The following is an 18,242-nucleotide window of genomic DNA, read 5'->3' as shown; positions in this document are numbered from 1 at the left end:
GCAAGCAGCAGTTGGTCCTGGATAGCCTATGGGTGGCTCTCCAGTTTAATGCTCTAAAGACATCCCCCAGGAACTGGAAGAAGTGGTTCCAGCCTTGTGAGACTTCAATCTGCTCCCTGGAACCTTATTCCAATAGCCTGTGACGCCAGGAAGGGACAGGACAGGCTCAGACTGTGTTAGGTCTGGGAGGATAGGGGCTCCGGGTATGGGGTGGGTGTCCCCTGGGATCTCCTGCACACAGACCAATCCCTCTGGCTAGGAGCTAAGATCACTCAGCAACAAGGACAGGGAGGAGCACCGTAGGCTCTAGAGAGAATCGAGGATTCCCTCAGGCAAGAGACTGGCTGAGGAGGGAGGGCTTGGCCCTGGAGACCCCGCGTAAACACTGAGGCTAGAATGGCGAGGGGCCCGGCAGAGGTACAGTTCTTGGGGCCTGGGCCTGAGGGCTGTTTCCCTAACACTGTGGCCAAAGCCAGGTCTCCTGGGCACAGCCTAGCTCTGCTCCTCACCAGCAAGGGATGCTGGGAAGGAGGCCCCAGCGAGACAGAAGATGAGGACAGGCCAGGTCTGGGGAGGTCACCAGAGTGCGTGAGGCCTGGTGGGCCTGCATGGACTGAGATGTCTGGACTGGAAGCCACCTGCATCGGTGTCCACATGTCCTGGAGCCATCACAGGAGAGGAGCAGGTGGGAGTCAGTTGGATCAATCGGAGCACATGCTCCCACACATCCCCGCTGGGGGCTGCTGGCTCAGTCGTGCTACCGTGAGAGATGAGTGAAGCCACAGACACTGGGTCCTCTTTAGCTTTGTCCTTTTTTTCTGATGTGTTGAGAGTGAGACAGGGTTTTATGTAGCCCAGGTTATCCTCTATCTCAATTATGTAGCCGAGGGTGACCCACACTTGTGCCTTGACCTCCTGAGTGCTGGGATTACAACTGTGAGCTGCCACAGGCAGGTGTGTGCGGTGCTGGGGACAGAACCTGGGCCTGTGCCCACACACTAACTCACTCAAGCGGCGCTCTTGGTGGATTTTGTGAGGACTAAACAGAAAGGTGCTCCCTGCTCCAGCTCACTCTGGCTTTTACCATTTTTGTCTATCCTAACGAGGCCAGGAGTTGTAAAGCGAAGCATTGCGACCACCACAGCACCTGGAGCTTTAAAGCGGAAGCCAACAGACTGAAGGAAAAGTGAGATACAGGCTCAACTCCTCAGGCTCAATCTGGGCATGAAGCCACCCGACGGTCTCTGCCCGGGCCCCTCTGGTACAAGATCACTGAGCTGAAAACATCTCAGAGACAACACTGGGCTAAAACACTTTTTTCTTTGTGGTGGGGATGGAACCCAGGGTCTCACGTGCACGAGGCGAGTACTCTGCCACTGGACCACGCCCTAAATGTATCTCAATAGGAAAAGGAGCCACAGGCTCACAAATGTCATTTCACAGTGACAGCCTGGCCCACCCTGACTCCATGTGGGTGCAGTCACATTACTGAGCTCACCTGTAGATGACCACGGACAAAGGTGCAGGGGACAGTCCCCAGGCTGAAGCAGGCCGAAGCCCGGGGCTCGCAGCCCACACAGCCCCCAGGAGCATGGCCAGCCCCTGAAGGCCAGCCTGGCTCATCCACTGCCCTTTCATCCATGGCTCACCAGATTACTTCTTGTCACTGAGCACTCCGAAGAATGAGAGAAAAACCCAGGGGACTGGGGTGAATGTCTCAGGAGAACCGGAAACTTTCTTCCTGTCCCGACAAGGACCCACTGTCTGCAAAAGTCTCTGCCAGCAGGAGCGATGGGCGGGGCGGTGCCAGGGGGGCCCCTCTCACCACCACAGGTTCGGGGGTTCCTCGGCCACTCTGCTTTTGAATAAGGTGATCTCGTCCAGGTGCACCATGGGGACATCTCGGATAACATCTGTCAGGCCCTCGTGGAGCAGAGGGAAGATGACGACGTTCAACGCGGGTCTCTCGGCCTGGAAACTGAACCAGAGAGCAGTCATTAACGGGATGAGGTCGGGGCTGAGGACAGGGCTGGGAAGGCGAAGTGCTCGGTGAACGCACAAGAGTGTGAGTGGAGGTGGGTGCGAGGGCTAGGGCGTGGGTGCTAAGCATGGGCACCAGTGTTTCCGCAGGTCAGAGCACCTGGCTGTCCAGGCTCAGGCGCTCTAACTCCCTCTTCTGAACCTCTCCCGGCACCAAGGACACACATGATGCACACAGACATACACGAAGGCAAAACACTCATCACATAAAAGAAACAAATCTACAGACAAGGAGATTAGTCACTGCCAGGCTGGGCATGCTCAGTAGGTAGGATGGCAGCCTCGTGTCCTGAAATCAAAGCCTTTGCTGACCAGGTATATCTCTGCAGTCCCAGCACTCAGGAGAGGCGAGCCGGGCTCAAAGGCTCAGGTCATCCTCAGCCACATGCTGGGCTTGACATCAGCTTGGACTACACAAAGCTCTGTCTCAAAACAAAAACCAAAGCGGCCGTGGTGGTGTACACCTTTAATCTCAGCACTCAGGAGGCAGAGGCAGAGGCAGGAGGATCTCTGAGGTCAAGACAAGCCTGGTCTACATAGTGAGTCCCAGGACAGCCAGGACTACATAGGAAGACCCTGTCTCCAACAAAACAAGACAAAGCTGTAAACGGAAGCAGAACTCACTCGGAGTGAGTTAAGGGGCGGGAAGGCAGAATGCTCTGCTTGGCCTGACGTTCGTAGTCATCACCTCTCTGCCCACAGAGCTCCTGTTAGCAGCCTTGGGAGCCCCAAAATGGGAAACACCTTCCCCACTGCTCTTAAATCTTGCACATTCCCATAGGAGACTTGAGAAAAGACAGGGTTCAGACCAAAGCTGAGGGAGGGGACAGGGTAAGCACTGGAGGAGACACGGCCCCATACTTTTCTCTACTGGGCTGCTGCAGTCTAAATATCCACACGATCTAGCCGCCCTCAGACCCGAGCAGCAATGTGACCTCAGCGGCTCTGGGGTGGGAGGGGGACTAAAATACAGCTCAGTGGTTAGGAGGCTGCTTTTGCAGAGGACCTGAGTCGGTTCCCAGCACCCACATGGTACGCACAGCCATCTGTAACTCCAGTTCTGGGTGGACTCAGCATCCCCCTCTGGCCTCTGAACACTGGACACTGTTTTTTTTGTTTGGTCGAGGGGGTTGTTTTAACTCTTCTCTCTCTCTCTCTCTCTCTCTCTCTCTCTCTCTCTCTCTCTCTCTTTCCCTTTTTCTTTTTTTCGGAGCTGGGGACCGAACCCAGGGCCTTGCACTTGCTAGGCAAGAGCTCTACCACTGAGCTAAATCCCCAACCCCTCTCTCTTTTTTAATAGTTTATTTTTACTTCATGTGCATTGGTGTTTTGCCTGCTATGTATGTCTGAATGAGGGTCCTAGACAGACAGTTGTGAGTTGCCATATGGGTACTGGAATTTGAACCTGGGTCCTCTGGAAGAACAGCCAGTGCTCTTAAACCATTGAGCCACCTCTCCAGCCCTTGTTTTGGTTTGAGACAGGGTTTCTCCATGTAATTTTGGCTGTTCCTGGAACTTGCTGCCCTGTAGACCAGGCTGGCCTTTAACTCACAGAGATCCTCTTGCCTCTACTTCCCAAGTGCCAAGATAGAGTACCTTGCCACCACCTGGCTAACTAGAGGCTCCGGGATGAGGACAAAATTCCCAGGTCAACCTACCAAATGAAACATTAGACAACGTCTTCCCTCGGAAATGGCCTGTGGCCTCTTCGAGATGCCAGTGCTACAGTGGGGCCCACACACCTTGGCCATCTTACACGGGCCTCGGGCTTCGTGCTCACAGCTCCTGGCTCCTGAATGTGTTCAGTGGAGCTGGGACTTAGTAACCACCTAGACCAGCATCCAGGCCACGGTCCTCCAGTGAGCCAGCATCCAGGCCACGGTCCTCCAGTGAGCCAGCATCCAGGCCACGGTCCTCCAGTGAGCCAGCAGAGACAGAACCGCATGGTCAGCTTGCCAGGATGAACACCCCAACGGCCTCATCTAGAGCTACCACAGAGCACTGTTGAGCTGGGCAGCTCCCAGACTCCAAACATCTACAGAAGCCGCACAGGCTATGGAGCAGCGGGCTATGGAGTGGCGGGCTGCGGAGAGTCACAAAGCCCATTCTTTTCATGTCTGTTATTTTTAACTTCCTTGAGATAGGCTTTCACACTTCAGGCTTCCCAGGCTGGCCTCAAACTTGTTATGTAGCCAAGGATGACCTAAACTTTGGATCCTCCTGACCCCACCTCCCAAGTGCTGGGATTATAGACCTGAACCACTATGCCCAGTTTGTGCCATGCTGGGGACGGAGCCTCAGGCTCTGTGCGTGCCAGGAGAGCCCTCTACTGACCAAGTTTCATCCCCAGCTCAATTCCATTTCTTGACACTGATGTCCAAGCCTAGGGCTCTTGGCATCAGCCAGACTTAAGCAATCCCCTGCTCCCCCGGAGACCACCTCTCTGCACGTCTGCAGACCCGACACAGATTGAGCCCTGTTCTCCTGGCATGGAGGATCACATGTGTGCATTCAGTCTTGAGTGCGGCCCCTGAGGCTGTCCTGGGCCAGAGCTTGCCAGAATGATGCAGCAGGGGGAGGGCTGTTAACTAGGGTTCTTGCAAGCTGGAGACCCAGGAAAAGAAAGGCCCCTATGTTTGTATGGGACATGACAGGGACTGGAGCAGCCGGCCGGCCTTTCAGGGTCATGTGCCCCAACATACGGCGACAGACCACAAACACACTTTAAGATCCCACGTGGGAAGGCAGTGCCAACTGGGCCTCAAGAGAATGACAAGGCCACCACAGTGGACAGCAGACCTCTATCACTGAGAGGACCTGGAGGACAGCACCTCACACTGCACTCAGGTTTGGGATTCCTGAGTCTTTAGGCCAGAGGCTGTGCGACACTACCACAGGCCTCTGGCTCAAGATGTCAGGTCTGTCACTGCTGTCACTGCTGCAGGCGAGCGGTGGCCCTCACCCTCACTTTGCTACTCTCTGGGGTTGTGCCAGGGCTATCACACATGCTTCTGGGCTCAGGCCCTGCTGCAGGGAGGACACAGGACCAGGCAAGTCCCACACAGGACTTAGCTGCCATGTCTAGGCCATGTAGCAGCAGGCAGACACGAAGAGGAAAGCTGGGAAGCCAATCCCAGCCCTCTGGGAAGATGGCACAGGTTGGGTGATTGGCAGTGGTCCCATGTCACAGCTCACCCAGGGTCACAGCAAGGTTCCAATTGTGCCTGGAAGAAGAGGCTGCTTCCCAGAGACTAAGTTGGGAGAAGACTCAGGGTCTCAAGGCTAGTGAGACGGGTGCAGGCTCAACCTCCACAGTGCCACAGTGCCAGCTTTCACTGGAAATCTTGAGACCAAATGACACGGGGTCCTCCCCATTCCCAGGGATCTCAAGGTCTGGCAAGAAATAGGCCCAAGGAAGCAGGGGACCGACGAGGGGTCCTTCCCTGCTGAGTGTGAAGCAGAGGTAAGAAAGAGAAGTCTAGGGTGGGCTTATCAGAGAGCCACGCCGGCGCCCAGACTGACGCATCAGCGCTGTGGGCGGACACCAGAGCAAGCCCACCAAGCATGAGGCAGCCCAGCACAAGGTTCTGGGAAGATGGGACTGGACAGGCTGGTGCTGGGACGTGTGAGCACGGGAAAGCGGAACTCTGTTAGTCAGGCAGGGGTACTTCTCTGCTCACCATCCTGGGAGGCCACAAATCCAGGGCTCCACCAGGAACCTCTGTCACTGAGTCTGGTCTCCAGATGCTGGATCCAGACCTCATATGAGGCCAAAGAGGCCTCAGATAGGGGAGGGACTTGTAGAAGAACCCAATACCACACCCAGGGGGCTGCAGGGTGCAAAAGGAGAGAAAAGGAGCTGGAATGATGGCACATCCATGTCATCCTAGTGCTGGGGAGAGTCGAGATGTCAATGCCCAGAACAGCACCAAGAAGCAGGAAATTCCAAGGCTGAGTCATGGCTCAGTCAGCTGAGTATGTGCCTGACACTTCCAGGCACAGCCTAAGTCTAACGTGGCAGCATATGCCTGCAATGGCAAACCATGGGATGTGGAGAGGGGGCATCAAAGTTAAGGTCATTCTTCACTGTGTTAGGGCTAGCCTGGGATACTTGAGACCTTCTCTCAAAAAGAAAGGGGGGCGGGGGGACACACAACAAAACACGAACAAAACATGAACAAAACACGAAGGACGAACGTAGTCCACTACCCTGTGCACGGCGTTAGACACAAGGCAACCTAAATCCAGACTCTTTCTGTGAGGTGGAAGAAGCCAAATCCAAAACATGAAGGGCCGGAGCCACGATCTTGGCATCAAAACCAGCCAGACACGGGAGGGTGAGAAAGAAGTAACTGCCGAGGGACCTGAGGCAGTAACGCAGCCTGGTATGGGGACAGACAAGAACCAGCAGTGCAGGGAGGACGGGACCCAGCCTTGTTGGCTGAAACCTCTATACTGCTGGGTAAGGGGCTGGATGTTCAAGAGTGGAGTTCAGCGCTTCCCTGAGCTCTCCAGGCAAGAAAAGCAGAGCGTTGGGGGCTGCTCTGTGTGTCTGAAACAGGAGGATTGCCACAACTTACAGCCAGCCAGGGCTACCCCATAAGTGGTGTTACATGCCTACATTCTCAGCACTCAGGAGAGAGGCGGGAGGATGCGGAGTTAAAGGTCATCCCCAGCACCACAGTGGGCTCAAGGCCAGCCTGAGCTACAAAAACCCTGTCTAAAAAAAAGCTCTTACTAAACAGACAAAAGAAGCTTCAGGAAAGAGGACAGACAGTGCTATGACTTCTCACAGATACCCTGGGTGCTGGCTGGCAAGAGCGACACTGCCACCTGCTGGCCGCCTGCAGCCCCGCACCCCGCACAGCTGGACAGCCGTTGAAAGGCCTGTCACCGTGGGGGAGGGGTGTGCAGCAGAGCCACCACCCTGCAGATGGCAAGGCGACAGCAGAGACCTCCACAGAACAGCCTCTCTGCCAGTCTCTAGGGCTTTGCCCAGCCCCGAGCCTGCCAGCAATAGCGGAGAGGAAGGTTTTATGCTGGCCTGGGTCAGGACTTAGCACTTGCCCTGCAGGACTTCCTCAGACCAGCCACACACTCTCTTGACTTACATTTTCTTAAAGACAGGGTGGGTCTCATGTAGTCCAGGCTAGCCTCAAACTTATCACATAGTAGAGTAGAGGAGGACCTTGAATCCTGCCTCCCTCACCAAGTGCTGGGGTTATAAGCATGTGCCAGCACATCTGTGGTACCGGAGACTGAGATTTATTTATATATGTACACGTGTGTGTGTGTGTGCGTGGGATGTGCACCCACATAAGCTGATGTGCACCACATCTATACAGTTGCCCAAAGTGTCCAGGAGAGGCCATCAGACAGCCTGGCTGGTCTCTGCTCTAGGGTGCTAGAGCATCCATGGTGCGGTAAGATGACTTCTGAGTCATCCCTCTGGCCCCCTGCTATAGGAACTGACCCCAGGGCTTGGTGTCTGCGTGGCAAGCCCCCTACCAACTGAGCTAAACTCCCAGTCCCGCACTTGCTGGCTGAAATGGTTGCTGTGTAGGCCAAGCCTTGAATCCATCATGTAGCCCAAATCCCCGATTCTGCCTCAGCCTTCTGAGTTGCTGGGAGCCCAGCCTTTACAATGATGAGGGGAGACTCCAAGATGAACTCTGAAGCTGAGGCTGGCCCTAAACTCCCGGGCTCTTTCTGTCCCAGCCTTCCTCGTGGCTGAGACCAGAGACTCCCTGCAGGGGGCCAGGCCCTCTGACCATGCTGTTGGAATGTGGTGCTCCATCTCCCAGAGTCAATCATGGGCTGAGGACACAGGGGCCTGGGGGCAGCGGTACTGTGTGCGACCTCCCAGGCACACAGGGACAGCGGTACTGCCTGCGACCTCCCTGCACACGGGGACAGCAGTACTGCCTGCGTCCTCCTGGCACACGGAGACAGCGGTACTGTCTACGACCTCCCGGCATACAGGGACAGCGGTAATGCCTGCGACCTCCCGGCACACGCCACTCACCTCCGGAGGAGCGACTGCTGTAGGCTCTTGCAGGTGGTGAGGGATTCTCCGGTGAACATGTGACACATGACGACCTGCAGGCAACGGGCCATAAAGGCCAACACGGCATCGGGCTGCAGAGTGCCACTGCGCGACACCAGGCACAGGCGCTGCAGAGAGGAGCACTGGCCCAGGGCCTGGAAGAACTGTGCGTTGGCGTTGAAATAGGGCTGCTCCAGCCTGCAGAGAGACGGCTGTGAGCTCTGGGGACTAGGGAGGCTAGCCATTGCCTACAGACCTGCCGGCATGCACCGCCTCAAGGCCATCTCACTGCCTTTAGGGTGCCCCCCAAGCCCACCCCACCACGCCTCACACCGCCACACCTGCTGGTCTTATGGGGGTGGGGGAGAGGACTCACACGTGGCTACCCTGGGGAGCCAGTCTGATGGCAGAGATGGCTCAGCCAAGGAAGGCAGAAAAAAGTGGGAGTCCAGAGGGCCGCAGTGAGTAAGGAAGGGGAGCCTGTCTGAGCTGCTTTGAGGCCAGCATCAGCACCCTGCCATCGGCCCACAGAACAAGCCTCGTCACACAGGCTCCGCATAAGGGAGACCATCATTCTTAGACACAAGGAACCGGACTCTTGAGGCCACAGAAGTGGCCAAGTGGCCTTTTCCCCTTCACCAAGCACACCAGTCACCTGCATCTGTAGACACACATTCACACTGGAATTCTGAACCGATCCCCCCACCAGTTTTAAATCTAAGACTTATTCATTTATATTTTATACAAATATGTGTGAATTCCTGCATGTATGTACCCAAGGAGGGCAGAGGAGGCTGTCAGATCCCCGGGAACTGGATTCTGGGGTCCTCTGCAAGAGTAGTACATGAACTTAACCACTGAGCCACCTCTCTGTGGCCCCAGAAATTGTGTGTGACTGAACCCAGGGCCTCGGCATGACAGCCAGGCTGCAGCGCTCAGCTCTTCCCTTTTTTTTCTTTTTTAAGTGTTCCCCACCCCCAACCCCACCCCCCACCCCCCCGCAAGACAGGGTTCCTGTGTAACCTTGACCGGCTTGGTCATGAGATCCACCTGCCTCTGCCTCCTGAGTGCTGGGATCAACAGTGCATACCACCGCCACCCAGATTTGTTTTCAACACTGGGACCTGAACTTAGGTCTCACATACGCCAGGCAAGCACTCCACCACGGAACCATAAGCCCAGTTCTTTAGATTTTAAATCTTAGATGGGGTCTCGCTCTGCTGCCCTGGCCAGCCTTGAGTTTAGTTATTTAGTTTCCCTCTGCCTCAGCTTCCCAAGTGCTTCTTTACAAGCTGTGAAAGTGGCAGCAGGGGGTTGGGGATTTAGCTCAGTGGTCAAGCGCAAGACCCTGGGTTCAGTCCTCAGCTCCGGAAAAAAAGGAAAAAAAAAAAAGAAATAAAGTGGCAGCAGGAGGAATGCAGGGTCACGAGAAGCAGTGTGTGTGTGTGTGTGTGTGTGTGTGTGTGTGTGCTCATCCATCCTCACCATCCCCAATCCTCAGTGTGTGTGTGTGTGTGTGTGTGTGTGTGTGTGTGTGTGTGTGTGTGTGTGTGTGTGTGTGTGCTCATCCATCCTCACCATCCCCAATCCTCCCAACAGCAGGGGATGGAAGCCCAGTGCCAGACAGCAGCTGCCAGCTCCACCACTAGGTGGCAGTATGGACTTGCACTAAAGCCCAGGGATCCCCAGGCTGAGTTACACACTGTGTCCTATATATGACTTTCAAACCTTTTTCTAAGTAGATAGCTACTTTCCGAACCTTGCCCTGAAAGATGTCTTCTGTCACAGAGGTCAGCCCATCACCCTCCAACCGTGGGACCAGTGAGCCCTTACCCTTTCCCACATGAAGAAGGCTGGTTGGCAACCAGCATGGCTGGGGAACTGACCTAACATGGGTGCCATCTGAGGCATCTGAGGGTAGGCAGAAAACAAGGAAATGGGATCCACCCAGGTTGGACCTCATTCCAACTCCATTTCTTCCCAGCTGGCACAAACTACCCGTCAGCGAGGACATGCTGCTCTCTGGATGACTGCACCTCTCCCCTCTGATGCTGCTCTTTGAGCCAGGCAGGATGTGGGAGGAACACAGCTCAAAGGTACCCCTGCGACTGTGCCAGGCCTGGTTCTTGCTTCTGCTCAAGCAGCCTAGGGTGACTTGGTAATCCTCAGCCTCCAGTCTGCCTGACCCGTGGCCCTCTCGCCACAGGGGTGCACCCCAAACCTACATCCAGAGCAGCGTGTCTGTCCTTGGTGGCCTTGGGAGCCTGGTACCAGCTCAGGCTCACGATAGGCTGAGCTGGAGGTGGTAGCAGGTGAGCCTGGGCTTCCCAGGGCTGCCACCAGAACACTTCCCCACCCCGGAAAACGCAGGTGCCCCTGCAGCCCCCATAACCCCAGGAAGCAGGCCCAGAGCAAGCAAAGCCTCCTGAGCCTATAGCTGTTCTCCGGCCACCTGCTGCAGCATCTCTGGGCTCGCCTGCCTCAGAAGGCAGCAATCCAAAGGAATGGGGCCATTTGGCTGTGTTCTGGAAGCCTGTGTCTGTTCAGAACAGGCAGTACCTTACACAGCAGACTGTGGCTGTGGGCACAGGCTGGAGCTGGGCAGAGACGCCACATGAACCATGATCAAGCTCTTGGGAAGACCTACAAGACAAATTCATCTCCAATCCTGCAGGACTCCCGTGATGCACACATGATTCTGCCTCGGGAGAGGATGCTAGTTCTCAGGGACAAACCAATATATAGCCCAGGCTGGCCTGGAACTCAGTCTTCCTAGTTCAGCCTCCTACGAGCTGGGATTATAGGTCTTCACCACCATGCCTATGGGAAAAACACCCATGGGGAGTGGGGTAGGGCAGCAGAACAGCATGATCTAGAAAGATCTTGGCTCTGAAAGATTCAGAGACTCCCCTGGGTTCCTTGAATTTACAAAACCAAAGGAAGTAGGCAACAGTCATGGCCCGGCAGAGGGGTCATCCACCAAATGTATTTCTCTGATCCATCTTCTCTTCTTTTTCTGAGACAAGACAGCCTCACAGAGCCCAGGCTGGCCCAAACTATGTAGCTAAGCAGTAACTGAGTTTCTGATCCTCCTCCCTCCACCCACCCCATAACTTGCAGGTATGCTAGTTAGCACACCCAGTCTATGTGGAACTGAGGATGGACCCCAAGACTAGGTGAGTGCTGACTGAGCTGCCTGCCCAGCCAGGATCTTTAACATGTCTGCCCTTCTGGCAAGCAATGACTTAACTGTGGCTTCAGGAAAGGCCAGGGGTGTGACAGGACAGGAAGACAAAGGTATGAGAGACACCACAAAGGAAGCAGAGGAAGCAGAGGGAGGCCCGATGACTAAAGGGGAGAGGATGCAGGCAGGGAGGAAGGCATCCATCTGTAAGCCTGGGAAATGCGGAAGGCAGATGTGTGAGGGAGGAGGGGCGGCTGCTGTGGTGGGCCTTGCCTGATACAGCTACCAAGTTTTCACAATGCAGACGGGAGCCCAAGGCTTCTATCTGCCTTGTTTTTTTTTTTCTTTTTTCTTTTTTTCAGAGCTGGGGACCGAACCCAGGGCCTTGCGCTCGCTAGGCAAGCGCTCTTCCACTGAGCTAAATCCCCAACCCCATCTGCCTTGTTTTTGTAGTTGCTAACATAGGGTCTGTGTAGCCCAGGCTGGCTTCAAAGTCACTATGAAGGATAACCCTGAACTGCCCGAGTGCTGGGATGTCGGGCAGGTAAGCAGTCTCTGTATCTGGTTGGGTTTTTGTTTGTTTGTTGGGGTGGGGGCTATTGTTGCTTTTGAAGACAGGGTCTTATTCTAGCCCAGGCTGACCTTGAACTCAAGGCAAACCCCTGCCCCGGCCTTAGCCTCCCCCCCACCCCCCACGGAGCTGGGGACCGAACCCAGGGCCTTGTGCTTCCTAGGCAAGCGCTCTACCGCTGAGCTAAATCCCCAACCCCTGGCCTTAGCTTCTTGAGGTGGTGGACTACTTCCTGTAGCCACAGTGCCTCTGTTTCCTTCTGCTTCCTCTGTGGTGTCCGTCACACTCGGGAGCCACAGTTAGTGCACGTGCCACCACAATCCACTGACTGAGACACAATCACTAGACTGGGGGACAGGAAAGGCCACAGGCAGAGACAGTGGGAAGGCACAGGACCCATGCACACGGATACCCAGGCATGGGTACAGCCCTGTCTACAGAGACAGCCGAGGACCCTCTCTGCTGAGCATAAGGCTGGCGCAGCAGGGTAGGTGACCAGACGGGGCAGAAAACACACAGGCTTTGGACCTAGACGGCCTCAGCATGTCTGTGCGCCAAGTCTAGCTATGGAGGCTAACAGCCCAGGACCAGCTTCATGCTAACTCCAGGAGGGGAGCAGTGAGACGCACAGGGTTCGTCCTTCCCTTGTGGGTCCTGGAGCCAAGGGAAGCTCTGGCTTGGACTGACAGGTGAGGTGCTTCCTGCTTCTGACTCGACATCCGCATCCAGGGATGCTGTGGGGGAAAGGTCAGCTCTGCCCAGGCTCTCAGCACAGCCCACGTTGGCCAGTTTTATGTCCACTTGACCCAAGCTAGAGTCATCTGAGAGGAGGAACCTCAATGGAGCAGATGCCACCATAAGATCCAGTTGTAGGGGGTTGGGGATTTAGCTCAGCGGTAGAGCACTTGCCTAGCAAGCGCAAGGCCCTGGGTTCGGTCCCCAGCTCCGAAAAAAAGAAAAAAGAAAAAAAAAAAAAAAGATCCAGTTGTAGACAGACACACCTGTGCAGCTTATCTTAAATTAGTGATCGGTGGTCCCATCCCTGGGCTGGTGGTGATCAAGGTGGTCATTACGGTAATAGAAGCCCTAAGTCAGGCACCAAAGCAGCAGCAAGCGCACTGGCGAGAGTGACAGCAGTGTACAAGACCCTGTAAGCTAAGGGAAGACTTCTAGACCTCACTGGAGCCTCCACCCACCCACCCACACCTACAAAGTGGCAGAGCCCTTAAGTCCTACCACCTCTTGCCTGCCCAGAAGCAGGGGCATTAACCTAATATGATGAAGCGCACTACACTCCCAGACAATCAGAAGTTCGTCATCCTCAGCTGCACGGAAAGTTATGAGGCCAGCCTAGGACACACGCGACTCTGTCCCAGAATTAAAAAAGGAATGCTTACAATTTAGGCATGACGGGCCATACCTGTGCTCCCAGGCTCTGGGGGTTGAGGTGGGAGGATCAGGAGTTCAAGGCCTTCATGGATGACAGTGAGTTCAAAGTAAGCCCGAGCAACCTGCTTAAAGTAAAAAGAGAGCTGGAGACAGAGCTCAGTGGTGGAGCGCTTTGCTTCCCTAAAATATGCAAGGTCCTCACTGTTTATGGGGGTGCAGGCCTGTAATTACGGGTGAGGTAAGAAGACCATCAGCTAGAGACCATCTTGGGCTAGAGAGAACCTATCTCAAAAATCCAAGGACTGGGGTTGGGGATTTAGCTCAGTGGTAGAGCACTTGCCTAGCAAGCGCAAGGCCCTGGGTTCAATCCCCAGCTCCAATAAAAAGAAAAGGGGGAAAAAAAATCCAAGGACTGGGAGGTGTGGCTCAGTGGTAGAGCCCCTGTCTAGAATCCCCCAGTGAGGGGCTGGGGTGTGGCTCAGCGGTAGAGCACCTGCCTAGAATCCCCCAGTGAGGGGCTGAAAAGAGAAAAGAGTTGCTCGTTCCTCCCCCCCACCCTCTCCCCTACTCTGTTTTTTAAAAAGTTTTTTATACAGGGTCTTATTCTGTTGCGCTGGTTGGCTTGGAACTCACTAACCCAGGCTGGCCTCAAACTCAGTGAGATCCACCTGTGTAGTCCTAAGCTCTTCTCCTTTAGATGCTGGGTGATGACGGTCGCCCTGTACTTTACAGTGTGTCAGTGTGAATGCAGTCCATGCTCGGCTCTGGAAACCGGCGTCTTGAGCGTGTGACGCACTCTGCCACCAAGCTACATCCTCAACCCTTCATTAGAGATTTTACTTCAGGACAGGGTCTTGCTAAGGTGCCCAGGCTGGGCTCAGACTCACTGTCCCAGTCAGGTCTTGAACCTGTGATGCTGAGGGACAATGGCCACAACAGGGTCCTCCAAGGCCTGTGAGCTCTATTTCTTCCCACTTCCCAGGATAGGTCCTGCTAACTGCCTCAAGGCCACCACTCCCAGAAGTTCTAGTTCCTTTCTGAGATAATCTGTTTTTACACAGCCTGCCTGCTCTTGTCCCCACAGGGCACGGGCAGCAGCTCCCAGCTGAAACCCTCAGCTCGCCTCTGCCTGCTGCTGTTGCCCCATCTCCCTCTCCCCTGCTGCTTCCTGCAGTGCCCTGGCTGCTCTGGGACTCAGGTCACATGCTGTCAGATATCCAGTACACCTTCGTCCTGAAGTCCCTAGCCAACTGCACACACCCTCTAAGAGTCACTGTGAGGGGCCTGGGGAGATGGCTCAGTGGTTAAGAGTGCTTTCCAGCAAATACTAAAAACTGAGATCAAATCCCCAACAACCACATAAGACCCAGGCAGGCCACACATGTCTCTGACCCCCAGGAAGTCACTGGCCAGCATCAGGCTCAGTGAGACATTTTGTCTGAGGAAATAAAGTGTGGAAGAATGGGGGGTGGGGGGGCTCAGGGTTAGTTAGGTAAGAGCATGTGCTGGGGAAGTCTAATGGCTACAGTCAGCCCTCGGAGCCCACATAAAGGTGGGAGGACAGAAGTAACCGCATGCATTTGCCTTCTGGCCCCCACAGGTACACTGTGGCACATGTGCCCCATGGTAACAATGATAAAATTTAGACTAGGTATAGTAGGGCACACCTTTAATCCCAGCACTCAGGAGGGGACTCTGTGAATCCAAAGCCAGTCTGGTCTATATAGTAGTTCCAGGCCAGCCAGGGTGACATCCTGAGACCTTGTCTCAAAAAACAGGGAGTGAAGAGCTGGGGTAAATGGGACACAGACCTGAAGAGATGGCTCAATGGTTAGAGCACTGGCTGCTGTTCTAATGGACCTCAGCCCCTCACCCCTCAGTCCCTCACCCCTCAGTCCCTCACCCCTCAGACCTTCACCCCTCAGACCCTCACCCCTCAGACCTTTATATCAGACCCTCACCCCTCAGCCCCTCACCCCTCAGACCTTCATCTCAGACCCTCACCCCCTCAGCCCCTCACCCCCCAGTCCCTCACCCCTCAGACCTTCACCCCTCAGACCCTCACCCCTCAGACCTTTATATCAGGTCCTCACCTCTCAGCCCCTCACCCCTCAGACCTTCATCTCAGACCCTCACCCCTCAGACCCTCACCTCAGGTCCTTCAGACGCTTGCAGTGCTTCAGCATGTCGGCAAGAGCAGGCATGTACACCACCTTTCCCATCATGCCCAGGTTGGCCAGCGACAGGGACTGCAACTGCTGGCACTGTAGGCCAATGCTCACTAGTCCAGAGCCCGTCAGCATGCCTGGCAGCTGGGCTAGTGTCAGGTGCCGCAGGAAGGTCAGCTGGCCAATGGCGGCCACCTCTGAGTCCCCCACGTTCTGTGCCCGACTGCAGGGCGGGAGGGAGTTGCGGATGGCTGGCTCATTGCGGGGCATGGCTGAGGAGAAATTGGACCCGATCAGTTCCAGGTGCTCCAGAAATGGGAGCTTCTTCAGCAGAGACCAAAACACAGAGGCAGGCTGTGGGGCCGACTGGCCCACAAAGGGGTTGGGACAGGTCTGCACCCCAATGCGCACCTTCTTGCCAAATCCACGGGGTACTGCATGCATGGCTGGCGGGGCAGGCGCACGGTCAGGCCTGGGTGCCGAGTCGGCCACAGAGCAGACAGGCAGGGACAGGGAGCGCAGGTGGCAGAGCCGAGCCAGGAGCTGGCAGAGGTGGCGGCCCAGGCCGTCAGAGCTGTGGTGATGGGCGGCTGAGAGATTGAGGTGATGCAGGTTGCAGCAGGACTCCACCAGAGTCTCGAGGATGCTGCTGTCGATGTCGTCCTCGGCCTTCCGCAGCAATGAGTCCGCGGACAGGCAGTGCACGCAGCCGCTGAGGTTGAGGCTGGCCAGGCTACGCAGGTCCTTCCCCCCATTGATGAGTCGCTGGATCAGGTGACCGCCTGACAGCGTACACCGGCTGAAGCTGAAGTAGAAGGGATTGTTGAACTTCATGTGCTGGAGGAGGGTGGAGCCATTCAGCCAGGACTTGGGCAGCTGCAGGGCATCCAGGGCCACGTTGCGGGCCATGGAGTCCAGCAGGTTTTTGGTGGCCCCGCTCTCTGCGAAGCTGCCGGGGACGGAGATGAGGAAGGCATGCAGGTTCTCAGGCGTGCGGTCGCTGAGCACAGCGAGGTAGAGCCTTACCACCTCCTGGTTGATGTAGCCAGGGGCCAGGCGTGCGTAGAAGACACGCAGGTTCTGGTAGTGGGGCACGTTGCTCTGGCCCACCATGAGCTGGCCGGAGAGGACGGCGCCCTCACGGGTGCGGTCCAGGATCTCGAAGTACAGCAGCAGCTTCTGCAGGCTGGCACAGCAGGGCACCACGCCGTAGGACGGTGTGAAGAGCGTCTGCTTGAGCTCCTGCACGCGGCTCAGCGTGGCCTTGCACTCACTGCTCAGCTGGCTGGCGTCGAAGCCAGGGCTCACGTCGATGGCCAGTGAGCGCAGGCGCTGCAGGCAGGAGAGCACCCTGGACAGCCGCAGCGAGGTGAGGTGACAACCTGACAAGTTCACCTTCACCAGGCTGTGACAGCGGGCCACGTGCTCGATGGTGGAGCCGGGCAGCCAATAGCAGCCTGCCATGTTCAGCTGCTGGATCTCCCGGCCAATCTCCTTCACCAGCTGCTTCACCTTCTCCTCACTGGCCTGCAGAGTGGGACAGGGCAGGAGAGACAGGTGTCCCTGGCTACTTCCCACTCTGGCTCGGAGGAGAGTGCCACCCTTCCTCTTCCAGACACCCATCACTGCCAGCAGTCAAGAGAAGAGCCTGGCTCCCAGGAAGATGTTCGCTAGCCAGGCCCTGGTGGCACATGCCAGTCATTCCAACACTTGGGAGGCTGAGACAGGAGCATTACAAGTTTGGCTACAGAGTACCAGCAAAGCCTGGAGTACTCATCAAGACTCTTGTTTCGGGGTTGGGATTTAGCTCAGTGGTACAGCGCTTGCCTAGCAAGCACAAGGCCCTGGGTTCGGTCCTCAGCTCCAGAAAAAAAAAAAAAAAAAAAGACACTTGTTTCAGAAAGAAAAACAAGCTTTTCATCCCAGCACTTTGGAGGAAGATGCAGATGGATCTCTGAGTTTGGGGCCACCCCAGTCTACAGAGTGAGTTGCAGAATAGCCAAGCTACATAAAGGAAGCCAATCTCCAAAAAAATTAAAAAGTAAAAAAAGAGAAAAGCAGCTGCTTGCTAAAAGCTGTCACTGGGACTGGAGGGATGGCCGTGGTGCGCTCTGCTCCTCCAGAGGGCCTGAGTCCAGTTCCCAGCACCCACATCGGGCGGCTCACAACTGCCTGTAACTCCAGCTTCAGGGAATCTGACGCCGCCGGCCACAAGAACTCACGCACGGGCACACACATCTAAAAATAACTAGCTTTTTACAGCTAGAATTTTTGCTAGTTTGATTTTGAGACAGGGTTGCTCTGTGTAGCCCTGGCTGTCCTAGAACTTGTTCTGTAGACCAAGCTGGCCTCGAACTCAGAGATCTGCCTGCCTCAGCCTCCTGAGTGCTGGGATGAAAGGTATGCGCCACCACCGCACAACATGCTGTTGCATTTTTTTAAAGACGGGGTTTCACTGTGTAGCCCTGGCTGACCTGGCTGACTCTGTAGACCAGGCTGGCCTTGAGTTTTACAGATCCCCCTGCCTCAGCTCCTGAGTGCTGGATGACAGGCACATCCCACCACCGGATATACAGGCACACCTGTCTGTGTGTGACTAACCTGGTCTGAGCCGTGAGCATCTTGCCTCCACCTCCTGAGTGCTGGGACTACATGTGTGTCCTATCGTGGCAGGCTAGTGTCTCAGTTGATCAGAGACTTCAGCTCTTCTGCAGCAATGTCTACTGTGTCATCTGCTATGCCACTCCACAAAGACCTTCCACCATTTGTCCTGTGGTGTAGCTCTACCCTGTGGCGCCTACATGGAAGGCCTTCCATTGAACCCTGCATTTGAGGCCCAGGCTC

At 55.5% G+C, this 18,242-nt stretch overlaps 1 protein-coding gene across 4 annotated transcripts in view; it reads right to left on the bottom strand.

Moving 5' to 3' along the window:
• Nucleotides 1-1,301: 1,301 nt before the first annotated feature.
• The window catches only part of Fbxl18 (F-box and leucine-rich repeat protein 18), a 30,828-nt gene continuing 13,887 nt past the window's right edge, over nucleotides 1,302-18,242 (bottom strand). For 2 of the 4 annotated variants that reach the window (XM_017598486.3, NM_001398874.1), the window contains exons 3-5: nucleotides 15,382-16,925; nucleotides 8,066-8,284; nucleotides 1,302-1,978 (exon numbers count right to left, since the gene is read on the bottom strand). In XM_017598486.3, the coding sequence (XP_017453975.1) occupies nucleotides 1,822-1,978; nucleotides 8,066-8,284; nucleotides 15,382-16,925 (1,920 nt within the window). In that variant the 3' untranslated portion in view covers nucleotides 1,302-1,821. Of the gene's footprint in view, nucleotides 1,979-8,065; nucleotides 8,285-11,840; nucleotides 13,356-15,381; nucleotides 16,926-18,242 lie in introns of those variants that run through there. The other 2 variants (XM_063271648.1, XM_063271649.1) reach the window with 2 other exon arrangements.

This window comes from Rattus norvegicus, chromosome 12, assembly GCF_036323735.1.
Source record: "Rattus norvegicus strain BN/NHsdMcwi chromosome 12, GRCr8, whole genome shotgun sequence".
Taxonomy (NCBI): domain Eukaryota; kingdom Metazoa; phylum Chordata; class Mammalia; order Rodentia; family Muridae; genus Rattus; species Rattus norvegicus.
The sequence above is the reverse complement of the archived record's forward strand: the minus strand, read 5'-3'. Positions and strand labels throughout refer to the sequence as shown.